Genomic DNA, 24,625 nt, shown 5'->3' with positions numbered 1-24,625 from the left:
TACCACCACCCTGAGGAACATGCACACACTCCTTAAATGCAATCAAACGAGATTTCTTTTAACCAGTGAGACCCTTGATTGATTTTTCTCTTGTTAGTTTATGATCCAAAATAATAAACAGAGATCCTGCTGTAAATATTTGTCTGAGCCCCGCACCACCAGCTGTGTGAATGGACACACACATAAACCCACACAGGGCCACAGGCACTGCTGACCCGGCCACCTGAAATACTCTATACAAAGCACCCAGCACAATGCCTGGCACACGAACCCAAACATTTCACTTCTTCCTGTAAGCCTTGGCCAGCCCCAGCCAGGATCCAGTGACGAAAACCTGCTCACTCTGAGCTAAACTCATTTGCATGGCTTCTCGTACGCTTTGTATTTTTAGTCTTTCTCACACGTACGCTCTCCCATTGGACAGCGGGCTCCCTAATTAGCTCACCCACATGCACCATGAGAGCATGACTAGACACCCTGGGCTGAGGTCTCTGCTTGCCCCCAGGCCTAGATTATCACTCTATGTGGCCATCATTTGCATGTGAAAATAGCATCTGCCTCACAAGTCTGTGGCCCAAACAACAGTCCCTTTCACCCTGAACACAGGGTCTAGAGATGTGAAGGGGAGAATTTCCCATTTCTCCAAGAATTTGTGTCCCTTTCCTGAAAAATTGAAAATATTGGGTTATGAAGGTTTTTTGCTTTTTTTTTCTTGCACAAGTAAGCCTAATGATTAAGAAAAGTGGTTCAGCTCTCAGTACTTTCACACTTCTTTCTTTTTTTAACATCTTTATTGGAGTATAATTGCTTTACAATGGTGTGTTAGTTTCTGCTTTATAACAAAGTGAATCAGGTATACATATACACATATCCCCATATCTCCTCCCTCTTGCGTCTGCTGGGAAATACCGAGATCATTGTTTTAAGCTGTGGTAGCCTCCAGGATGGGAAGCGCATCTTACTGCCTTTCGCCCAGTGTCTTAGAGAGTACCTGGCGTGTGGCTGGCTCTCAGTTACGCTTTGTTGAATGACTGACTGGGAAAGGAATTAGAGAGAGCAGGCGCCAGTAAGGCAGGGGAACGCAGTCCTAGAAAACGCTGATCAGAAGTGGGATAGGCGTTGTAGGAGCACAGTCGGCAAAGAAGTGGGAATGGGGGTAAGAATAGCACCTGCTGGAGGGGCTGGCCCACCGGGCACATACCTCTTCCTGCCTCCCTTTTTATCCTCCTTCCATCCACCCACCCACCCAACCAGCAGTTCCCAAAGCCCGCGGGGTACCAGGAGCTGGGCTCCAGGATCTAGTGGAGAATAAAATGCATGTGGTCCCTGTCCTCATGCAACATGGCGATGACTAGGGAAGATCACTGCTGATGACAATGTGTGCTTTAAGATTAGTGCCACCAGAACGCAGGCTCCTTACTGGCTGTGTGACCGTAGGCAACTCACAGACTCTCTCTGAGTTCTCTCATCTGTAAAATGGGATGGGTGTTTTTAAGGATTATAAATCATAGTACATGTCAATTGTGGGGTTTTTTCTTTGAGTTTGTATATTGGGGGCAGGGGTGGGGATTCTCTTTCTGCCCCCAGCTGCTTTCCAGAAAATGAACACTTACTGAACATCATAGAGAATAACTCTTCAGTTTTATTATTCTGACAATGATTTCTTTTGCTAAACTACTTCCTGCTCCTCTTAAACTGGCAGAAGCCAAAATGTGAGATTTCTTAAGGTACAACAACTTATATCCCAATTGCAAGAAATCATTAGAAACATTCAAAAGTAAATAAAATAATAAATTGGAACAGTAAATCTGTAATTACTGTCCAAATGAGCACCATTTTAAACTTAAATCTGCCAAATGTGGTCGTTATATGAGTAGTTACGCACGGCACACCCTTAAGTTCCTGCAGTCAGAGAGGAGGTGGAGTTAGGGCCTAAAATAGGCTAATAATTGCACCAGACAAGCCCTATATATATATATATATTTTTTTTTTTTTTTCTCAAGTCTGTATTTGAAGTAAGATGAAGATCACTTTTTTGCTTTCTCATGCTGCAGTGACTCTGGTGGAAGTCACTTTTCAGAGCACTTCCCCCTCCGCAGTTACTCCACGACCCCGGCTCCTACTGTGTGGACAGATGTGCTCACACAGCACACGGGGTGCCGGGGAGGGGCTGTGGGGAGGTATGGGGCACTGGCCTCCAGTCCAGGCCCCATCGCTTCCTCACTCTGTGACCTTGGGCAAATCAACTGTCTGTGCTCCAGTTTCCTCGTCTGGAAGATACAGTAAGTCCCCTACATGCAAATGAGTTCCGTTCCAAAAGTGTTTGTGAGTCCAATTTGTTCCTAAGTCCAACAAAGTTAGCCTAGGTACCTAACTAACACAAGGCTAGATAGTACTGTACTGTAATAGGTTTATAATACTTTTCACACAAATAATACATAAAAAGCAAACATAAAGAAATCATTTTTAATCTTACAGTACAGTACCTTGAAAAGTACAGTAGTACAGCACAACAGCTGGCATCCAGGGGCTGGCATCGAGTGAACAGGCAAGAAGAGTTACTGACTGGAGGAGGGAGAGGAGGTGGGGGGTGGTAGAGCTGAAGGATCGTCAGCAATAGGGGACCGAGGGCAAGCTGGAATTTCACTCACGCCTGACATTGATGGCAGAGGTTCTTGTTCCTTGCTGGATTCAGTTCTATCTACCCTCTTGAAAAAACAATCCAGTGATGTCTGGGTAGTAGCTCTTTTTTTCTCATCATAGATGACACGGTAGCACTGGATTGCATTCTGAACAGCTGCTGCAACCTTTGTGTACCATTCTTCGTTCAGGTCCTGTGCCTCAAAACTAACAGTGCCTCCTCAAATAAAGAAAATCCCCTTGTCATTTCCTGCATCATGAATCTCTTCGGTCCTTCAGTTACTTCTTCTTCCTCTTGTCTCTCTTCGTCCTTTCTCTGGGCCTCCAATTCCATCAGGTTTTCATTAGTAAGCTCCTTGTGTTGCATAGCAAGGAGTTCAATGAAGTCGTCCTCTTGCAGATCTAGCTTGAAATAAAGATACCGTACTACCGTACTCTATACAGTACTGTACAGTAAAGTACACAAGAGCACAACCACTTGTAGAGGATGCACGCACGTGACAACATATACCAGACACGTGAACAAACCTCACGTGATTGGACATTCGAGCGCGTGTTCGTATCTATGAAAGTTCGCAACTTGAAGGTTCGTATGTCGGGGACTTAATGTAGAGAATAATGATACCTCCCTCACAGATTGTTTCAAGATTAAATGAGGTGATAAACCCTATTTCCTCAATTCTAAGATACCGTCAGTTTTACTATACACCAAATTTTCAGGTGGAAAAAAATGTTACCTTACATCTACATGTTGAATGCAAGACAGCCAAGTTTCAAGAAATCAAAATGTAAAAAAAAAATTACACTAAACTGAGGGATTCTAGACCAAGGTAGGGCAGTCTTGTTATTGTGGACGTCCTCTCTGTTTGAGGAGCTGCGATCTGTGCCCAGAAGCCCCTGTTAGGGCCACTCTGCTGAGTGGTCTGAAATGGGCTGCCTTTTCAGCAGTCCTCCTGTGGCCCCACCACCGCCGAGCAGATGGCAAGCCCAGTGTGGGTGAGCTTGGGCACGTCGTGGCTTCCTGTTTGTGTGGACGTTCCACCTTGTAGAGAATCAGAAAATACATCAGCAGTCACTTCTGGACCAAGCAGTCCCTCTCCTTCCATGAGTTTTTTTTACACCTGACCTGGTGCCTCCTAACCATTTTCACGTCACTGCACAGCCAGAAAATGTTAATATTTGTACAAGACTCCAGGGTAAAGGGAGAAGCAATCAGGCCACGAGGACCAAATCCTCGTCATCTGGAACCCATTCAGGCCATTCCAGTGTGGCTCCCCTTCTCCAGTTAGTTTCTACAATGAACAAGGAGGAGGAGAAAAGAAAAAGGAACCCCTGGTAGTGTTCACTGGTTTTCGCTGGAGAATTTTAAGAGCATTTTAAATTTTTTTCAAAGCTTTTTTTTTTTTTCTTTGCGGTACGCGGGCCTCTCCCGTTGTGGAGCACAGGCTCTGGACGCGCAGGCTCAGCGGCCATGGCTCACGGACCCAGCCGCTCTGCGGCATGTGGGATCTTCCCAGACCAGGGCACGAACCCGTGTCCCCTGCATCGGCAGGTGGACTCTCAACCACTGCGCCACCAGGGAAGCCCCTTCAAAGCATTTTTACAATAATGGTCTGATATCTTGATTGAAACACCCTCAAGTATTTCATAATACCATATACCATAAACAAACAAGCTCCATGTGTCAGAACCAATGGGGAAGCTCATTAGTAGTATCATGTATATATTCCCTAATGGCCCGAGGCCTGGGAATCTGAAATGCAGAAGTACTCCCGGTGATTGTTTTTGTGCTGACAGATCTAGGAACCACAGCCTTAAAGGCCCTTGGAGGGTTTCACCTGGCTCTATACCTTTTATGCCCTACACTGTTCATTTACCTTTTTTACCCCACAAAGGTAGCCTTTCTGATGCAGTGGTCCAAACCTAGTCACAGAGCACCCTTCCATACATGCCTAGCCCTGCCTCTGGTGTACGAGGAGACACCACAATGAGTAGGGAATCTGAAGATCTGCTGGGCCAGAAGCTTGCAATTTTCTACAAGAACAGTATATCTCAGAGTCTGGTCTGGGGACTGCCTGCATCAAAATCACCTAGAAACTCATTTAAAAAGTCTGAATCAGACTCTCAAATTTTGGCCTAGTAATCTACATTTTAAACCAGTACATTGGTAATGCTTATGCACATTCAGATTAGGGAACTACCGCATATGTGCGATTTAATAATTCCATTGATCTGCAAAGGGTTAATTTCAGGGTAAGCACAGACGTTGTTACCTGGGTCGAAGGCAGACCTTTTACTGCATCATAACTGTCCCTACACACAGCTGACTCCTTCAAGTAAGTAACCTTGCTTCTAGTACCACCATTGGGGTAGTAACTAAAGAAGGGTGTTTAGGCCCCACAATTCTGTCAGTGAAGCAAATGGTATAGTTAAAAGCCTGATATGATGGCTTGAATAAGATTCAACACATCCTCCCTTATCTTAGTTTAATCTGGCAGTGGGGGGTGTTTTTGCTTTTCTCTTTACAAGTTTCTCAATCAGAGTGGAGCTTCTAGAATAACTAGTTTTTAACAGGATCCATGAACCCCTGAAATTGCAGGAAAAGTTTTATGTGAATAAATATATTTTTCTAGGAGAGGGTCCAGAACTACTGCCAGATTCTCAAAGGAATCTTTGACCCTGAAAGGGGAAAGATTAAGGATTTGAACAGAGGAATTTTTAAGGATTAGAATAGTGAAGAATTGTAAACAAAGGCTCAGGTCTGGGTCAGGATTTCGGAACTTTTGCAAACCGAACCAACAAAATTGTGATCTCCAGCATTCCTCAAAACATACCTGGTTTTTCTTCTCTGTTTTTCCAGCCTCATTCTTTCTTCCTTTAGGTTTGTCTCTTTTTCCTCCCCAATCTTTTTCCTCTTTTTCCTCCCTATGTCCATCTGGTCACCCCTCCTCGCCATCCACTCCCCCTCCCGTCCACTCACTGACTGACCTAAGTAAAAAGCAAAGCACGCTCTTCTATGTGTTCTACCTATGGAATAACATTTTTTTTTTTTGGAATACCACTTTAGGTTGGTGATTCTTATTTTTAAAATTAGGTGAGTTGAACATTTACCATTTCTCTGGTAGAGGGAGAACATAATACTCTAGGTACTGTGACTTTCCGGCTTTTGGAGTTCAGCCCTCAGTAGGAGGTTTTCTGGGGGCAGTGGTCCTCACTCCTGTCTGGCTGGAGGAGGGCAGGGGCAGGCACCCTCAGGCCTTCCTCTTGTTCTGAGTTTGTCTCTGTTGAAGAGAGTGACTGACCAGAATCCCAGGCCCCTGGCTCCAAGGCCCTGCCACCCTCTCCATCGAATTATTTTCATTTGCTGGCTTTGGCTGTGGAAAGCAGAGAAAGGAACCGTTAGGCCAAGGAGGCCGTGGGGACCTGGTCACAGCTACAGAAGGAAACCAGAGCTAACACTGCCCGGCTCTCTCCCTGTGTCTGCTCCAGCTCCGTGAGCAGCAGGGGGCTTGGCCTGCCAGGCTCCCCGGCTGGTGTTCTGGGGATGGATGCCTGAAGCATGAAATCACTGGCTTGGGAGGGCCCTCGCCTTGCTGGGCTGCCTGCCTCAGCCCTGAGCAGCCGGGGGTTCCAAGGAGGTGGAGGGCGACACAATGAGGGATGGGCTGGCATATCCTGTCTGTGCCCCCAGCTCCGCCCTGCTGGGCCTCGTGCTCCCCTCACTGCAGGAAGGGGTCCTCTGGCTGTGGGAGGTGAGCGGGATGCCCTCCGCACGGCCGTGGAAGGGCAAATCATGGCGCTTTCTGGCTCAGGCGTTTGGGGAGCACCTGTCAGGTTGAGATGCATTTCAGTGGGTCTGTGAGGGACACAAAGGCAGGGAGACGTGCCCTCAAGTCACACATTCGGGTGGGGGGTGAGGTGGCCATGTACAGGCACAGAGAATCAGATAGACAATCTCAGGCCCGGCTGGGCTGGGCTGAGCTGGGCTGGGCTGGGCTGGGCTGGGCTTCGTGGAGCTGGGCCGGGTTCCGTGACCCGAGGAGCCTGTGGATGCTGGCTGGAGGGGAGAGCGGAGCTTGCCACGGGTGCCTTTGGCAGGAGAGTGCTGCCTCCTGGGGGCCGGCAGGAGATGAAGCCCCGAGTCATAAATTCCAGGGCCCAGACGAGGTCAGTGCGGGAGGTTTCCGAGCTGGCGGCAGAAGGGGCCCCAAGCCTGCGCACCATCTAATTTATTTGTCCCTCCAGTCCCAGACCTAATGCTTACTGGGGACCGGGCCACGCAAATTCATCGTCAGGGACGTGTCCTGAAGAAATAGAGAGCCCTCTGCCACGGGCTGCCCAACCCAGGCGCACGGGAACCCAGAGCCCAGGCTGGCACCAGGCAGCGGGGCAGCCCCTAGAATACCTTCCTGGGGATTGCATTTGCCAGTGAATTTCTGGGCCCCATAGAGAGTTGACAAGTGGCTGTAACTGTTGGCCCAGTTTGAAAGATTGCATCATACCACAGTTGTCAGAGCCATGGCTTTGGACTCAGACCCCTGTGTTCAAATTCCAGCTCAGCTGTAACTCATTGCATGGACTTGGTCAACTCTCTGACCGCTCTCCCCAGTTCTGAAAAGCAGGTAATAATGCCTCCTTTACTGGGTTGTCAGAGCATAAAATAGTACATGTAAGAGGCCTAGAGTCATAGCTGTCACGAAGTGGGTGCTTAATAAATCATTATTATCATTATCATTGTTTATCCTGGAAGAATAGGTCTCTGGAGGCCCCTGGGTTATACTACAAGGCAGTGCTTCTCAAACTTCAAGATCTGGGGATCTTGTAACGATGAAGGTTTCAGTTCCACGGGTGGGGGCTGGGGGAGGGGAGAGCTGAGGTTCTGCAGGTCTGACAAGCTCTCAGGTGATGCTGATGCTGATGGCCCAAGACCAGGTAGGGCCCCGTCGTCCAAGTCCCCTAGAGGAGCGGCCCAGCCTGCTTTCTCTTTGCACTTGCCGAGGGCAGCCCAGGGTAGCCCAGAGTAAAGGCACACTCATTCCAGGCCAGCTCTTATTAAGCAGGACCGGTGTTAAACACTGCTCCCAGGCCTGGGGTCCCAGTGACTAGGAAAGCATTGAAAGCAGGACCGTGTCAAAAACAAGACTGGGACAACCGCACCCTTGACTTTGCTGAGGTTTTCCATGGGATCTGGGCATGGTTGATACTGAGAAACCACAGTCTGTGCTTCTGGACAGCTCTGCCTTAAAGGCCCACAACCCCAACCTGTGACCCCTGTGACCCCTGAATAAAAGCCTGTAGGTTCTAGAAGTCAACAGAGGGGGTTGTGATTTTCACCTGAACTCCTGAGAACATGGTGCTTTCTGCCCAGCTCCATCAGGGAGGAGTCGTGTGTGGTCAGATGGCTCGCTGGGGCTGCCCACTCACCTTGCAGCGGCCAGGAGCTGACGCGTCCGTCATCTGAGGAGGCAGCTTGCTTTGGCGGGAGCATCGGAGTCTGAGACTAGGACTAGTCTGTACCTGTGGCTTTGTTCCTCCCTCTCTGATCCACCTTGGCCAGGAAGCTCCCTTTATCCTCTATTCCACATCTGCAAAGCAGAGAGGAGCCTAGGCCAGAAACAAGGATGCTGGAGGTAGTCCCTGCAGGGGGTACTATGGAAAGAAACGGCTTGTGTTTGTTTTTTTTTAATGACAAAATATGTATAACATTAAAAAAAAAAACATCTTAAAGTGTGCAATTAAGTGGCATTAACTCCATTCACCATGTTGTACAACCATCATAACTGTCTGCTTCTAAAACATTTTCATCACCCCAAAGAAAAACTGTCTATGGACCAATAACTCCCCAATCCTCCCCTTAGCCCCAGATAACCTCTGTTCTGTTTTCTGTCTCTGTGAATATGCCTATTTCAGATGTTTCATATGAATGGATCACACAGTATTTGTCCTTTTCTGTTTTTTTGCACTTAACATGTTTTCTAGATTCATCTGTGTCGTAGCAAGTGTCAATACTTCGTTCCTTTCAATGGCTGAAGAGTACGCTATGTATGGATAGACCACATGCTGTTTATCCACTCATCTGTTGATGGACACTTGGGTTGTTTCCATTATTTATTAAGAAAGTATTAAATTTTTTGCTTACCTCCTGGGTCTAGGCAATGGAGACACACCAAGAAACAAGACAGTACGGTTCCTACCCTGACCTGGCAGGTTAGCAGGCAGTGACAACAGAGACCTGAGTGCCGTTGCAGGGCACACATTGGAGGGAGCTTGGCCACACTGGGTTCTGGTCTTGCCTGACCAGCTGCTGACTGTGTGGCATGGGCTTCTCCTTTTTCGGACCTCAGCCTTCCCAGGTGTAAAATGGACTTGAGACCAAAGACCCCGGTGGCATTATCATTCTGTAGTCCCGTGATACTGAATCTTCTGCTGTGGGTTCTAAGGGAGCGTCTGCTGCATTTCTCTCTTGGGTAGGGCTTGGGGTCGGGGAGAACGCTGGGGCATGTGGAGTCTGAATACCTCCAGCGTGGTGCTGGACAGGAGGGTGGCCCTGCTTGCATAACCAGGTCGATGCTGGATGCCCCCTGCAGGGGGCCCCTTGTCCTCCCACCCCCTTCTCAGCTGCCTGCCTGGAGACGGTGTCCAGGCAACAGTGGGGCTGAGGCGTGACTCCCAGGTCGGAACTCTGGGCCCCCATGGAGGCTGGAGCTGTGGGGTGGGCAGCCGACTTGGGGGGACCCCCAGTTGGGTTAGATTTGGGGGGTGTAAGCGTGTGTGTGGGGTTTAAGTAGGATGGGAGTTGGGATGCCAGAGGCAGGGACGGCCAGAAGGAGTAAATGGTGGCTGGGAGGAACCCACAGCCTGGGTGGAGACTTCCTGTCAAAACAGCCACTTATCCTGGCGGGAGAGTGCATTCCTTTCCCCCAGGAGATAAGAAGGCCAGATTTTTTCCTTTCTCAGGGCTCCTTTGAGCTGAGAGCAGTGTCGGGCAGCCCACAGGGGGCTCCGTGGGCGGGGGGCTGGGGGCTCTGCAGTCCCTTCCATCTGGCCTCAGCCTGACCAGCTGGGCTCCTGGCTCCCCTCCCAGACTCCCTGCAGCCTTGGGTGAGCACCGACCCCGGCGGCAGCGGCAGCCAAGGGTTGAATCCAGTCTCCTCTCTGTGCTTCAGCTTCCTTACCTAAAAAATGCACTACTTCGTGGGGTGGTTGTGAGCAAATATATATAATGCGCTTGGAACGGTGCCTCGCACAAAGCCTTGCTCAGCGTTTGCGGCAATCCCGGTTATTATCGTGAGATACCGCTTTGTTTCTTGGGTCCAGGTGAGCTGCGAGTTCCTTAATGTTCGGGGGCATTTGGCAGTCCTTTGCTCGGTCGGCCTCCCCAGGTGAAAAATCTCGTCTCATCTCAACTTGCTGACCCCAAGGCCATTATAAAAAAAAGTTTGGTTAAGCATTTAAAATAGAGCCCGTGGCAGAGGATGGAACAGTTTCTTGCATGTTTGTTAGAAATCCTCCCTTTTACAAGTGAGAAATCCTTTTCTCAGAAGGAACTCCAGGACTGCCCGTCCTAGATTGTAGGGGTTGGCAGGAGCTTCTCTTCTTACTGGAAACTTTCAGCCATCCCCTCCCAAGGGGGCTGCCCTGACATCCCCCCAACCCAGGCCCTTCATCCCCTGGGTTACCTAGCCCTGGGAGCTTTTCCGGCTCTTCCCACCAGCCAGTTGTCCCGGAGGGTGGAGGCCTTCCCCGGGGGCCTCTGGACAGGCCCAACCCCACTTCAGACTTCCCTTCTAGCCACTGCTAGAATGCCCGGCCTTCCCTCTGTGTATTTTCTCTCTGGGTGGGGGCCTGGGAGCTGGAAACCCTGCTCACATCCTCTCTCCACCCTCTCTTTGGAGGACCAAACTCACTAGGGCTGAAGCCAGAGAGGGGGTTGTGGTCTGGGGAAGGCTCCCAGCTCACTGCCCAGAAGTCCTGTGGGGAAGGAAATCCGAGCTGAGGGCGGGGGCCTTGGGGGCCTCTTCTGAACCTATCATTATTGACCCTTCCATCCCTTTCCATTGACAGTCCAAGTCAGTACAGCCTGATCCCGTTCAATTTCAGAATATTTCTGTGGAGCACCTGTAGTGGACCAGGATGGTTACGACCCAGTTCAATGGGAGAATCCAGCAAATGGGGACTTGGTGTTTTGCGGACTCCAAATGGGACTCTAAGCTGGGGTTACTTTCCCACTTTCAGTTCTCAAGCCTTTTGAGTAGCTGGCTTCTATCAGTTCCCTCCGTTGTTAAAACGGACTGATGAATTAGACCAGGAAGCTTTCCGTATCCGCACTGACGGAGGGTGCGCCTGACTGTAAGGCCTAGTGGCAGGACTTGTAATTCATAATTGCTTTGTTTCATTAACAGATGAAAAATGTGGCAGTGACCTTGTCTCACAGTCTGGAGCTCACATTGTATCCACAGCCACAGAGAAAGGGACGGGGTAGCAGGGAGGTAGGGGGCAGCACTGACAAGCTTTGGAAGCTAGTTTGGGATTTTCCATCTGCCGCTGGAAATCAATGGTGTATTTGGACAATGTTCCCTGAGTCTTGAGAATGGGCTTCTGGCTGGCAGCTCTCAGAATTAGAAGGGTTCTGAAAAACAACTTAATACCTGCTACTGGGAGCGTGATCTACGTCACCTGGGTGCTCACTGAGATTGCAGCATCTCGGGCCCATCCCAGATGGACAGAGTCAGAATTTGCAGCGAGTCCGTGGAAGAACCAGGGCGTGAACCCAGGTGTCGTGAGTCTTGGTCCTGTCACCGTTCTCCCCTTCCTCCCAGAGATCTTCAGGGCCTCGTGCTCCACCCCAAGGAGGAGGAGAATAGCCTGGGCTTCTCCTAAATCTATGCCCTTTAAGCTCAGGTTTGGGCTCATCCGTCTTATGACTGAGGCTGCCTCACCCATTGCAGCTCCCAGACCTGACACCAAAGCCCAGGGGAGGAAGGATCCACGGACCAGCCCAGGCCGCCGGGGTTTGCCGGGCCTAACTGCCCATCTGTGTCCACCTCGGACCGTCTGGGGTTGGGTCGTGTCTGAGTAAGCATGGGGACGGTGTGGGCAGGAGCTCTGTGAGGGCCTTGGTGACAGGATGGGGCCCGGACACGCCTTTCTTTCCTTGTCACTGACCTCTCTATGTCAGGCCATTTCAGATGTGTTGTCCCTCCCCCAAACTGCGGGTCTCCGTCCCTGTGAGGCAGAGTCCTGGAGCAGCCCAGGCAGTGCCAGGTGCTGGGCATACCATCCGGGTCCCAGGCGGGCTCCACTGCGCAGGAGACCCTCCGGAGGGGCCTTGTATCCAGGGAGAGGCTTGGCCCTCGCACAAGGCGCCCAGTTCGCGTTTCCCTTGCTGCACACCCTACTGTACTTCCTGCTCCTCTGGGGATCCTCCTCCGGCCGGCTCGCTGGCCTTCTCTTGCCCTCCCCACCCCCAGGCGTTGTTTTGGTGTGTGTGTCCCTTCCCAGAACCTCGGCCTCTCCTTTCCTTTTCCTTGCAGGGCTGCTCTTCCTGTGATCTCCCGGGGTCTGGGCGGCGTGCCCCTCCCTGCCTTCCTCTCTCTTTCTATTCCTGGTTGGACCAGCCTCTCTCATTGTCGTTCCCAGGAAAGGGCTGTCTCGCTGGGCGAGGGGTGGGGGGACCCGAGCCGAGAAGAAAGCCGGGCCAGAAGCCCCCGCCTCGCCGGACCCGCAGCTCACGGAGGGGCGGCAGGGCCCACGGTGCCAGCGTCATTTTTAGCAGTCTCACTTTCTAAGTTAGTCAGCGGCCATAATCTGACACCCACACGTGGGGGCCGATGACTTCCTGCTGCCTCTTCTAATTTCAGCAGACCCCAGAGGCAGGGCGGCACGGGTGGGAAGCCACAGGGGCCACACGGAGCTTCCCAGAAGCCACCTTACCAGAGGGTGCTGGGCCCGGCCCCGAGGGAGCTGCGCTCTGTAGCAACTTGTGACCCAGGCTGGCCCCTTTGGCCCAGGCGTGGTAGGTGGGATCCCATGGGATCCCTTGGGCACAGAACCCCTGGACCCTGCAGAACCACAGGCGCCCTGGTGGCATCCCAGGAAGCCGTGTTACCCGAACGCTGAGGAGGAAGGTCACGCCTTCAAGTATCTTCCCTCGGCCTGTTCTTGCCTGGTTTTTGTTGTGATTCGTTTTCTCTTTCCTCACTCTGTTCTGTCTTTGTTCTTCCTAAAAGCTCATAGCTCACATGGGACCAAAGTATTTTTTTCTGTGGGTACAGAAACAGATGTTCAGGTCCAACCCCGATACAGTCACGTGCAGCAGCTGCAGACACTGGGCATCCCAGGCCTCTCAGAGTCGGGAGACATCAGCTGAGAGCACCCCAGCCCCTCATGTTACCAGCAGAGTTGCTGAAAGACCCACAGAGGCAGATACATGCTCTAGAAATCTCTGGGGAAACAACTCAGGATGAATTCCAGGGAGACGGTATGGTCTATGGAAAATTGACCTCAGACAGACCTGGGGTCGAGGGTGGGCTCTGCTTCTTCCCAGCTGTGCACACACCCCCTCAGTGTGGCATTCCATAGGGAGACACCCTGTTGGCCCCCCACAGGTGGAGAAGGGGAGATGCCATGATCTCTGGTGGCGTTTTGCGGGGTTGAAGGAAACCTGGGCTGTATGCGTGTCTCTGTGAGGGAGGGTAGTGCTAGGGACCTGGAGACCGGCCTTCTGGGGGAGAGGCAAGGGCTGTGGTACAGGCAGGTCTGCTGTGTGACCTTGGACAAGATTCTTCACCTTCGTGAGCTTGGTTTTCTCACCTTTGATCTTGCAGGGTGGTTGTGAGGATCGAGGATGATGTAAATTAATTGGCGCCCAGTGACCGGCAAGTATGAGGTGCTCAATAAACGGCCACTGGCGATTATGTTCAGAATTGCCCGGGATGTCCCTGGGGGACCTGCGCTGTCCCCATGCACACAGAGACTCCTCGTTGCTTGGCACCGACTGCAGCAGGAAACGTTGACCTCTGTTCACCCCGAGGCAGGGCGTGGTGTTGCTCAGGGCTTGGGACGGCGTAGGTGCCTGCAGGGCGTGTCAGAAGTCTCAGGTACAGAGGCAGCCCCTGGAGTAGAGGTCCTGAACCTCAGGGTCCATTCCCCCCACAGAGGCTTCAGGGAACCCCCAAATGGTATGCAAAATGAGCATTCATCAGCTTCTCAAACAGGGCCGTGACTAGAAGAATTAGGGACCTTTGTTCAGCAAATCAGACAGCAAGACCCACTGTGAGAGGCCACGGCAGGTGGGTCTGCTCTGCCCTGCAACACTGGGCATGGCCAGCTGACCTCGCCCCACGCCTCAAGTACAAGCCAGCCAGAGACATCAGTGTCTGACCTGGACACCCGCTCTGCAGAAGCCTGAGATCCAGCTGGACCACTGGTTAAGGGTCTGGGCGAGAGACTGGAGCCCCGGGAGTCAGGGCGGAGGCCAGTGGGCCAAGCCTCTGGCGGGGCTGGATCAGGACTGGGGAGCCTGACGTGAGGTGGGGTGTCAGGTGGGTGGAAGTCATAAGGGCCCGGGAAGGTAGGGGCGGAGGAAATGAGGTAGGTCCACCACGTGAGCCTAGGGCTCCTTCTCATCCACTGGAATGTGGCACATGTGAAGGGTGGGCCCTAGGGTCCGCCCCTGCTGGAGTGGGCTTGGTCAGAAAGGTCAGAAAGTAAAACGATCTCTTAGGCCTTGAATTCCAGTTTGAAGAAAATCACTGCAGGATCTTACCTCAGAACCTATTCAGAGACCTCAGGCTGTGGGCTGTAGGTGTTCCCTCTCTCTCTTTTGCTCAATTTCTTTTTCTTTCTTTTTTTGCCCCTAATTTTACTTGCCTTTATGTTTTTCTCATAAGCCACTTAAATCATTTTGAAAAGCAGGGAGAGGATAAATGGAAAGAAAAGAAAAGAAATGAATTTGTTTATAGAAAAGCTATCTGGAGAAAGTAGGCTTTCAGTTGTGGAATGTTTTGTTCGCTTTTCTAAAAGACTTTAATTTTTGATAATTTGATTATGCTCATTAAAGACAGGTGGAAAATTTGTAAACATAAAAAAAGAAAGAAAAAGAAGTCCAAAGTTGCATTATACGAACAGCCACAATTAGTATTTTGGTATGCTTCCTTTTCCTATATATATACGTTAAAACTTTTTTTTGTATTCATCCTATAAATGGTATCCAGTTTTCTTACTGAACGTATATCATATATAACATGGACGGTTTTCTTTGGCACTAAAATGTCTTTCTTTAAATGTTTTAAATTTATTTTATTTATCTTGGTTGCGCTGGGTCTTAGTTGCAGCAGGCAGGCTCCTTAGTTGCGGCATGTGAACTCTTAGCTGCAGCATGCACGTGGGATCTATTTCCCTGACCAGGGATCGCACCTGCGTCTCCTGCCTTGGGAGGCAGATTCTTAACCACTGTGCCACCAGGGAAGTCCCTAAAAAGTCTTTTTAAGCATTTAAATACCTCAGACTTTCAGAGTTAGACATTTAGACACCCCCCCGCCCCGTTTACACTATTATAAATAACTCATTGACAAACATCTTTGTCCATAAAGTTCATTTTCAAAGTTAAGGTTATTTCCTTGAGAACAGCTCAGAACTGGACTTGAGGGGAGAGGGCTGGGGCCAGCAGCAGTTGTCAGCGTGAGCGTGTGCTTGCGAACGTGTGAGGGCTGCCCTTGCGGTGGCCCTGCAGAGAATGGACCCCACCCCCATCCCCGAGTGAGCCCAGTGACTCATTCCCTCACTCTGTGGATCTTGGTGGTGGTATGGAGGGAGAGAGAAGGCATTCCAGTGACTCATCTATGGCGCCTGCAATCCCTCTGACCCTTCAGGCTGACCGGGGCCAAGCCCTTCAGGCCTGGTGACCAAATACCCACCCATGTCAGGGTGGCCTCGGGACGGCGGAGATCAACGGAGCCTGATGAAGTGTTTGTGTCCCGCACGGCCGGCCTGCCCAGCACGCAGCCCTGCGCTCAAATGTGCTCAGGCCTGTGCCTCATCCAGCCTGGCCGAGCTCCCTTCCAAGGCAGGCTGGGCTGGTTTTCTCCTCAGAAAGTCTAGTCAGCAGGGTCAGCCAGCGGATAGACTAAAGTTAACTTAGCTATTATTGCTGTTTTGTTAATGAGGGGAGGACCGGCTGTGAAGATGCCAAACCATTCGGAAATGTTGCACAGTCCTTGGGATTTAAAGTTCTGGAGAAAGAGAGCAGTCAACAATGATTTTAAGTCCTGACTGGACTCCCCAGGGTCCCTTGTACTTCACTGAGCTTTCATTTTACTATTTTTTTTTTTGAAAAATACTTTTCCTATGAAGATATGAATCTTGGAAGCTGTGAGAAGTGCTGGCACTATCATTGGACTCATCAGCGAGACGGCGCTCTTTTGTGGATGGAAGGTCAGGGTGAAGTTAAGCCCCAAGGGCGGTGGAGGACAGGCTGGCAGGAGACGGTCACCGCAGCCCTGGGGGTCAGCTACGGCATGACTGACGGCTGAGAACTCATCCTACGTAGCTGTGGGGTTGGAGGGAAAAGGAGCAGGACCCGGTTCTCTTGGACTGGAGTTCACGGGAACAAACCAACTCATTCTCCAAAGGCAGAGGCTGGATGTGCTGGGTGTCCCTGAGCCCAAGGACACTTGACTTGTATCTTAAAATTCCACAGCCCACTAACATACCCACGGGTGCTGTTCAAGGTGACCTCCTTTGACAAAAAAGCAAAGTGTCTGTAGGACTGAAACCTCTTGAAGACTTTCATTTAAGGCAATGTAAAAAGTGTTTAACATGCTTTGAAAAAATCGTATCTGAGATGTTCCTGCTGTAAGGTAGTCTGTGAACCAGTCAGACTGAACGCACGGCATCAAAAGATCCAAGAGGAAGATTCCTTTGGTGTGACCCGCATTGGCACCCTGCGTGCTGTGTGGCGGGCACAGTGGTGACCCTGCGGGACAGAGGTGTTTTGAGACCGCATCTCTAGCCCCAAGGAGTCTGGTTGGGGGAAGACCTAACGTGGCTAGTCGTGGAGGGCACTTAGGAGAAGGATTCTGATCAGGGAGCTCGTGTAAAGCCCAAAGGAAACAGCTTGAGTTGGGCTTGGAGAGTGAGTACCATACTGATGCTCAGAGATATGGGGGAAGGGTCTGGAAGCAGGGGACACGGGGCTGGGTATTAGTGGCGTTCTTGGGCAGAGTCATCTGCGTCACTGTTGGGGAGAGGAAAAAGCCAAGGACGAATAGGAAATGGTGGGCTGCTGCCAGGCTGTGGAGGGCTTTCACACTCATCTGAAGGAGCTTGGTCTTTATTCTGTAGCTAATGAGGATCCGTGGGAAGGTTTTTGAGCAGGGAGGTAACTTAATGTTTTAAATCAGAAGCACACACGTCAATACATACTCATGGAAAGATTTCAGCTGTACTCTAAGCAAAACAATACAAATGCTACCCTTCCTAGAGGTAACTACTGTTCTTCTTCGTGTCATTTTATTTACCTATATCCCTAGATACAGTACATAAAAATCAAGCCCCAGAAGTGGGAAGGAAGATGGTTCTGTCATCTTCTGTTTTCCCTCCCTGCTCCCCACCCCCAATCACACCTACTTTTGCTATTTAAAGTTACATAAGCGAGGACTGTAACCTAGGGAAGCCTGTGCTATACATCTTGTCACTTGGCTCATTTGGCTTTCCTTTGTTTTATTTCAGAGCATGGTTTTATTGGATATTCACCAGAACTGCTGCAGAACAACACTCTGCCTGATTACAGCCCCGGCGAGTCCTTTTTCACCGTCTTTGGGGTGTTCTTCCCAGCAGCTACAGGTATTGGCGTTGGCATTCTTTTTCACTCTCACATTAGGGGTATAAGTAAATGCTTGGTTCCCAAAACTCAGTATCATAATTGACCTGCACGTGCTCTTAGGATATATATATCTGACTTTATCAATGACTTTAGCTTTAACTAAAAATCTGTTATTTTATTTTATTTTTTTATTATTTTTTTTTGCGGTACGCGGGCCTCTTACTGTTGTGGCCTCTCCCATTGCGGAGCACAGGCTCCAGACGCGCAGGCTCAGCGGCCATGGCTCACGGGCCCAGCTGCTCCGCGGCACGTGGGATCTTCCCGGACCGGGGCACGAACCCGTGTCCCCTGCATCGGCAGGTGGACTCTCAACCACTGCGCCACCAGGGAAGCCCAAAATCTGTTATTTTAACAGAGAGTTTACTTGTTCATAATTCCTGAAAGCCCCCAACACGATTTAATCCTCCTTACCCCTTATACTCATATGTTGACACCTCTTGGCCAAGTTAATAGAGGGGATGTATTTCTCTTAGGGCTGAACAGGATGGATTCCTCCACAGGACAAGCTGCTCTTTCCACCTTGGAAAGAGTGCAGCCTGGTCTAGAAACTCCCCTTCCCCTAACCCAACCCATGTGCCTTCTCCCAGGGGGACAGAGAAATGCTATTGTCCTCTTATCACACTGGGTGTGGGTGAAACCAGGATCCCCCATGGGCAATGACTGAGTCTCTTTCCCCTCCCTTTCCTGCTTTCTGCTCTACAGTGGCTGCAGGAGTCTTCCACAGTGGAGGTGCCTGTAGAGCTCTTGTCACCTGCTCAGGGCCCCAGCCTAGAAGGCAGTAAGCTAACATGTTTACCAAATGCTCCGTAAGAAATAACCGTTTGTGAGGGACTGGGTTTGTTCCCAGGACACAGACTGAGCAAAACATCTCATTCTCGATCAAGGCAGTGTCGATGCCCTGGAGTGTGGCTGATTTTGTCTCCTTTTTCTCCTCCCTCTGCCTTCCTCCATAGAGAAGGGAGGAAAAGCTACTAGATTGTTGAAAATTCTTAAAACTGTCCATATCGAATGTGGGCAAGGATTCAGAGAAACTGGAACTCGCATACACTGCTGATGGGAATGTAAAATGGCACAACCATTTTGGAAGATGGTTTGACAGTTTCTTAAAAACCAAACATAGACCATTCCACTTCTAGTTATCTACTACCGAGAAACAAAAACGTGTATCCATATGAAGACTTGTATATGAACGTTCAAAGCAACTTAATTTGTAATAGTCCCAAACTGGAAACAACGCAAATATTCATCAACAGGTGAATGGAGAGACAAATTATGGTATCACCGTGCAGTATAAAGCTACTCAGCAATTAGAAAAAATGAACCATTGATAATCTGTGACCACATAGATGAATCTCAAAATAATTATGCTGTGTGAAGTCAGACAAAAATGAGTACCTTTTTTTTTTTTTTTAAACCCCACATTTGTTTATTTATTTATTTATGGCTGTGTTGGGTCTTCATTTCTGTGCGAGGGCTTCCTCTAGTTGTGGCAAGCGGGGGCCGCTCTTCATCGCGGTGCGCGGGCCTCTCACTATCACAGCCTCTCTTGTTGCGGAGCACAGGCTCCAGACGCGCAGGCTCAGTAGTTGTGGCTCACGGGCCCAGTCGCTCCACGGCATGTGGGATCTTCCCAGACCAGGGCTCGAACCCATGTCCCCTGCATTAGGGGGAAGGCAGATTCTCAACCACTGCGCCACCAGGGAAGCCCAAGTACCTTTTTTAAAAGGTTAAAAGTATATAAAAATCCATTTATATAAAATTCTAGAAAATGCAAACTATAGGAACAGAAAGCAGGTCAGTGAGTGTCTGGGAATGGGGGTGAGGGGAGCAGGAGGGAGGGCAAGCAGATACTGGGGGATGAAAAAATGTGGTTGACCATGGTGATGATCTCACAGATGTGTTCACGTCAAACTTTTCAGATTGTTACACTTTAAATGTGCAGCTTATTGTATATTAGTTATACCTCAGTAAAACTGTTAAAATGAAAAAAACATATTAATGACTTTAATCACCTGTAACAACTTTCCTGAACCCCGCTGCTCCCTCTGGCAGCGGCCCCCTTCTGTCCTCAGCACAGCCACCCACCAGTCTTTGCCCTCCCGACTCCGTTTGCCTGTCTCCTGCTCGTCCACTCTCTCCTTTTGCAATTCCAGGCCTGTCTCTCCGGTGAAATGATTCTTTCCAAAGTCATCACTGGCTTCTGCGTCACTCAGTTCAATGGGCATTTGCAGTCCCTCAGTGTGTTTGACCTCTCGGCTGCGTCCCACTTTCTCCTTCTTTTCTCGTGCCTCATTCTCCTCGTCTCTCTCCCGCCTCTCTGACCTGCTTTCTAGGGGCATCCTCTTCTGCCTGCCCATTAAAGGTTGGTTTTCTTCAGCCCGTGCCTAGGCCCCCTCTCTTCTTTCTCTACTGTTTCCCTTGGGATCGCATCTGTGTCCATTGTTCAGGGACCACACACAAAGCTGACGACTCCCAGATTTACACCCCCAGCCCAGACTTCTCGAAGCTTCACGTCATATATTCAAGTGCCTATGTGACATCTTCTCTTGGTATCTCAGACCCAGCGTGTTCAGAACCCAACCCATCCCACCTACCCCCCCAACTGGTCCTTCTCTACTCCTGAGCTCAGGAATGGCACCTGCATCTCCCCAATTGCTCAAGCTGCTAATGGGGGTTACTCCTGACTCCTTCTTCTTCCTTACCAGTACCCTCCAAGTTCTGTCAGTCTTACCTCCTAAACTTACCTGCCTTTACCTCCTGCTTCTCTCCGTCTCTACCACCTGACCGCACTGGTCCAAGCTTCATCCCTTACCTGGTTAATTGCGGTGGCTCTGACCTGTCCCCTCTTGAGGCTTGGTCACAGGTTTGAGGCTGGAGCTAGGCCTTGGTAGTGGCAGGTAGAATCCTGTTCTACACATCCAGGTGTGCCAGAAATAGTGCATTTCTTTCACCTTAATGAAATGGAAAGAGAGTCAGTCTCTGACTTTAAGCCTTCATTCTGCCAGGATGACAAAACTGATGTCAGTCATTCATCATGCCTCCGCCTTGCCCTGTCATTCTGTTTCAGGGTCTCAGGGTCTTACCAAGTACCAAGGCACGTTAGGCGGCTTTGGCTCGTCATCATCTGTACACAGAGCCAGGCCCTCCTGTTGTCCTATCTGCAGATCCCTTCAGGTTTATGCTCTCTGCTGCTTCTGAGCCACTTTTGGGGACTGGAAATCTGTTGAGCCTGGGAACCCTATGCTTAGAGTCTGTGTACTCCTCAGACCCTCCTTTCTGTGGTCTTGCTGGATGCCCACCAGTGCTGCCAGGGAGTAGGCCCCAGGTCCCCGTTGTTCCAGATCCTGTGGGCCTTTCTCTTCCTGCCCCTGTTCTAATACGGGCGGGGGACACTGCTGTCCGGGGCCAGCTTCGTGGGCATGGATTTATGCATTCACACTGGGCCCCAGGCTTGGAAGGGCCGCACAGTTGGTTTAATGCTTTGCTGTTGCTAAAATTCTTAATAATTTTTGAACACCGTACCCTACATTTTTATTTGTGCTGGGCCCTGCAAACTGTGTAGCAAACTGGTTTTGTCCCCGCACGCTCTCCCCAGGCTTTCTGCAGCTTTTTTTCTGCTTCCTCAATCCTCGGAAATCTCCTAAGGGCTCAGGCCTTTGAGAAACAGAACCCAAAACAGTGTGCAGGCAAATTCTACTTCTCCCCTGCTGCATATTTCCTCCAAGGCAATAAAATAAAGGTCAGGTTCCTTTTGAATGGACAGAAAAGGAAAGGGGAAAATAAAAAAGAGGAAGAATTTTAAAAGTTAACATCTGAAAATATCCCCTGGGCCCTCCCACTCCCCACCCCCCTCCCCCGATCTTCATCCCCCTCCTGCCTCCCACCTGAGTGTTTGTTTCCTTAGGCCTGGCCGTGAGTCCTGATGCCAAGTCAAAAGCCCATGCTTGCAGGCGCCAGGTTAGCAGTTCCACCAGAGGCAGGGCTGTGGGCCTTCGAGGCAGGCAGGACCTCCAGGAGGCTGCCTCAGGCATGTGACTCTGCCGGGCCCGCTCCGTGCTGCTCCCTTGGCTTCCCTCCTTTGCCTCTCCAGCCCCTGCATCTTGTCAGAGAGGGGATGCCTGGTGTGAGAGAGGGGCAGGGGTGGCTAGCCTCCCCTCTGGTACTTCTCCCTCCGTTAAGGAATTAGCAGTGGCTCGAGGTTGGAAGATGCCACCCAGGGGCCCAGAATTTGAGCTGGACTAACATTTGCGATCAACTGGTCCAGCGACTCGCAACTTTTCGTCTTTGAATCCATATTCATTTTTGATAATCACTAAAAACCTCACTACCCTGGAAATTCTGATGTGCCTCGCTGGATCAGAGAGGGGTATCTTGGTCCTTTCTTCGAGAAAGATTGCTACCTAAGAATATTAGCCAAGCTTTATTTTCTGTGGTTTAAATTACGAAAATATTGTTTTGTAATATTCCAAATAGAAAATTATAATATTGAACAAACTGTCTACACAGGTCTCTTTAACCCCACCCCTCTTAGGGCATGTGCTTTACTGTCCCTCCCATCCCCCCTGGCCCAGCCAGGTTGAGAATCACTGATCTGATCCTTTGTTTGACCAACTGGGAAAGGAGGAGCACAGAGGAGTTTATGAAGGATTGAGGCAGGTCACCCAGCTTTAGTGACCGGAGTTGGGCCACCACCCCTCTGTGGAGGGTTGCCTTTCCTGGCTCGCTCTCTTTTGCAGGGGCCCCGGTGTAAACACAGTAGGCAGGACCGGCAATTTGTATCACTTGGCTTTCCCCTGGCAGATGTTCCATTAAGCTATGAAAAGCATGGATGATTGGCAGTTTCCATGGTGACGGATTTGCCAAGGCTTAGCTCTGAGTGAGTCATGGCTGGGGCGCCCTCCAACGCTATCCTTTTCTGGAACAAGAGAACCTCCAGGCTGTAGAGAGGGGAGAGGAGTTTGGAAGAACAAACACTTTCCGGTCCCCCCACCCTGCATCCTCATCTCTGGCCAGCAGCATGTCGTTTAGGTTCCTTGAGAGATTTTATCCCAAGGGCAGGAGACATCCCGGGAAGAGCAGCTGAAGCCTAGGTTTCGGCGGCTCCTCTGGATGGATGAAGCGAGGTCTCCTGTCCGTCCTCCTCACTGCGCTCCACCACACCCTGTGGCGATGGCTGCAGGGTGGGGCTGGGGCCTCGGAGTAGACTCTGCCTGTGCTTTGTTTCTGACAGCACTCTCCTTCTCCGAGCTACACCACCAAACTTTCTCTGAAAAACAAACATCTCTCCCTACAGGGTTTTCACATACACACATAGGCAGCCACTCTGGGGATCCAGGACCACAGTACATGGAGGAACTAGGAAATGGAAATTCACTGGGAATAATACCATTGTGTGCAGTCATGTAACCCCTGTTCCCAAATCTCAGGCTCTTACTGGAAGGGATAAGGGCCTCTTGTGGTTGACCACACCCAGCATAAAAATGTAGCAGGGAAACCAGCAGCCTTTGCCAGAACATCCAGGTTACCTCCGTGGTCAAGAGCCCTGCCGTTTCTCTGACGTCCTTTGACCTCCCTCGGCCTGATTCTGCACCCCCACCCCCCCCACACACACCCCGAGAAGCTCTGGAGTCTGCTGTGCTGGCCCCCTGGGTTGGCAGGCTCTCTCCGGGACCCTTAGCTCTGGGCATCCGTGCTGGGCCTGCCTCCAGCCTACATCCCCCCTCCCGGGGTATCCCCAGGTCTCCTCCCAAGTTATGTGTCTGTGGGTGAGAGAACAGGGACCTGCTCGGCCGCAACTGGGTCCTGTTTTAAGGAAGAGAGCCCCAAGTAAGGACACCCTGAAGATGGGGCTCACCCTGCTGCATTCTGATGGACTTGTGAGCAGGAACAGGAGAAAAAGAAGCTTTATAATTATTATACGTGTTTATTTTTGTAGTTTCATTTATAGAATTAATGTATAATTTTATCTGTAATAATTATTATCATTACAGTAGCCTACACTATCAGACACTGTGCTGAGCACTTGACAGTCTTTTATTTAAACCTCACCATGGCTCCCCTGCTTCTATCAGATGCAGATTTACCACGAAGCTAATGAAGCCCGGGCTTCAGGGTCCCTCGCTTGTGTGACCTCCTTCTAAAGCCCCACTCCTAATTTCATATTCATAATGTTGTATTTTTTTTTAAGTTTTAGGCCCCACAGACCCTGTATCCTTCCATAGGTCCTATTATTAATCCATTTTACAGATGAGGAAACAAAGACACAGAGAGGTGATTTCCCAAGGTCACCTGACAGAAGTGGTGAACCCCATTGCTTCCCGTGTGCTTTGGAGAGGATGCTGGAAGCGAGGACACATGTTTGTCTGGCGCTGCCCCTGACCCAGAAGCCAACAAATCTTGCTGGAGTCCCAGCGTTTGAAAGTCCCATGATTCGACACTGTCTCAGCAGCATCTCTAGGGCATCGAGAGGGTGGGGTGCTGACAAGTGCTGTCTCCAAGAATAGAGCAAAGAGGGAATGAAAGGTTCCCACCGGAGCAGCTAAATAAACAAACCAGTCAGGTACGGAGAAGGAGCGGGGTTTTGGAAATCAGGTGGAAGGTAAGGAGAGGCAGCCAGAGTCCTTCGGAACCCAAGGGAGTTGTGAGTGAGGGACAGAGCCCATCTGCCCCCAGTGGACATTTATTTAGCACCTTCCGGGTGACAGGCACCGTGCTAGGCACCTTATAAATGTTCTTTCCAACTTTAAGACAGGACTGCGAGGCAAATAATCTTATCCCCATTTGCAGGTGAGGCGACCAATGCTCAGAGCCACGCTGCCTCCAAATAACAACAAAAGGTGGCAGATAAGGTTAAGTCACTTTAGTACATGGATATTCTACCTTAATGAAAAAGAAAAAGAAATTTATGAACTTAAAAAAGAAAAAAAAATAGGCAGCCGAGAAACAAGCTCTAAATGGAAAGAGAAAATTGAAGTTTTCTAAGGTCACAGATTTGGATCAAGAAGCTCCCAGGAGGAAGCTTGGAAGTTCCTCAAGAAAGGGTAAGTGGTCCTTTAACGACCAACTAACAGAAACCAGAAAAGCCTAGAAAAAACGGTTAGA

At 50.2% G+C, this 24,625-nt stretch overlaps 1 protein-coding gene across 2 annotated transcripts in view; it reads left to right on the top strand.

Annotated features, from left to right (window-relative positions):
* SLC12A8 (solute carrier family 12 member 8) overlaps window positions 1-24,625 on the top strand; it is a 129,373-nt gene that overhangs the window by 57,781 nt on the left and 46,967 nt on the right. For both annotated transcript variants that reach the window (XM_060298189.1, XM_060298188.1), the window contains exon 6: window positions 17,371-17,484. In XM_060298189.1, coding sequence (XP_060154172.1) covers window positions 17,371-17,484 — 114 coding nt within the window. The remainder of the gene's footprint in view (window positions 1-17,370; window positions 17,485-24,625) is intronic.

The sequence above is a fragment of the Globicephala melas genome, chromosome 4, assembly GCF_963455315.2.
Source record: "Globicephala melas chromosome 4, mGloMel1.2, whole genome shotgun sequence".
Taxonomy (NCBI): domain Eukaryota; kingdom Metazoa; phylum Chordata; class Mammalia; order Artiodactyla; family Delphinidae; genus Globicephala; species Globicephala melas.
The sequence above is the reverse complement of the archived record's forward strand: the minus strand, read 5'-3'. Positions and strand labels throughout refer to the sequence as shown.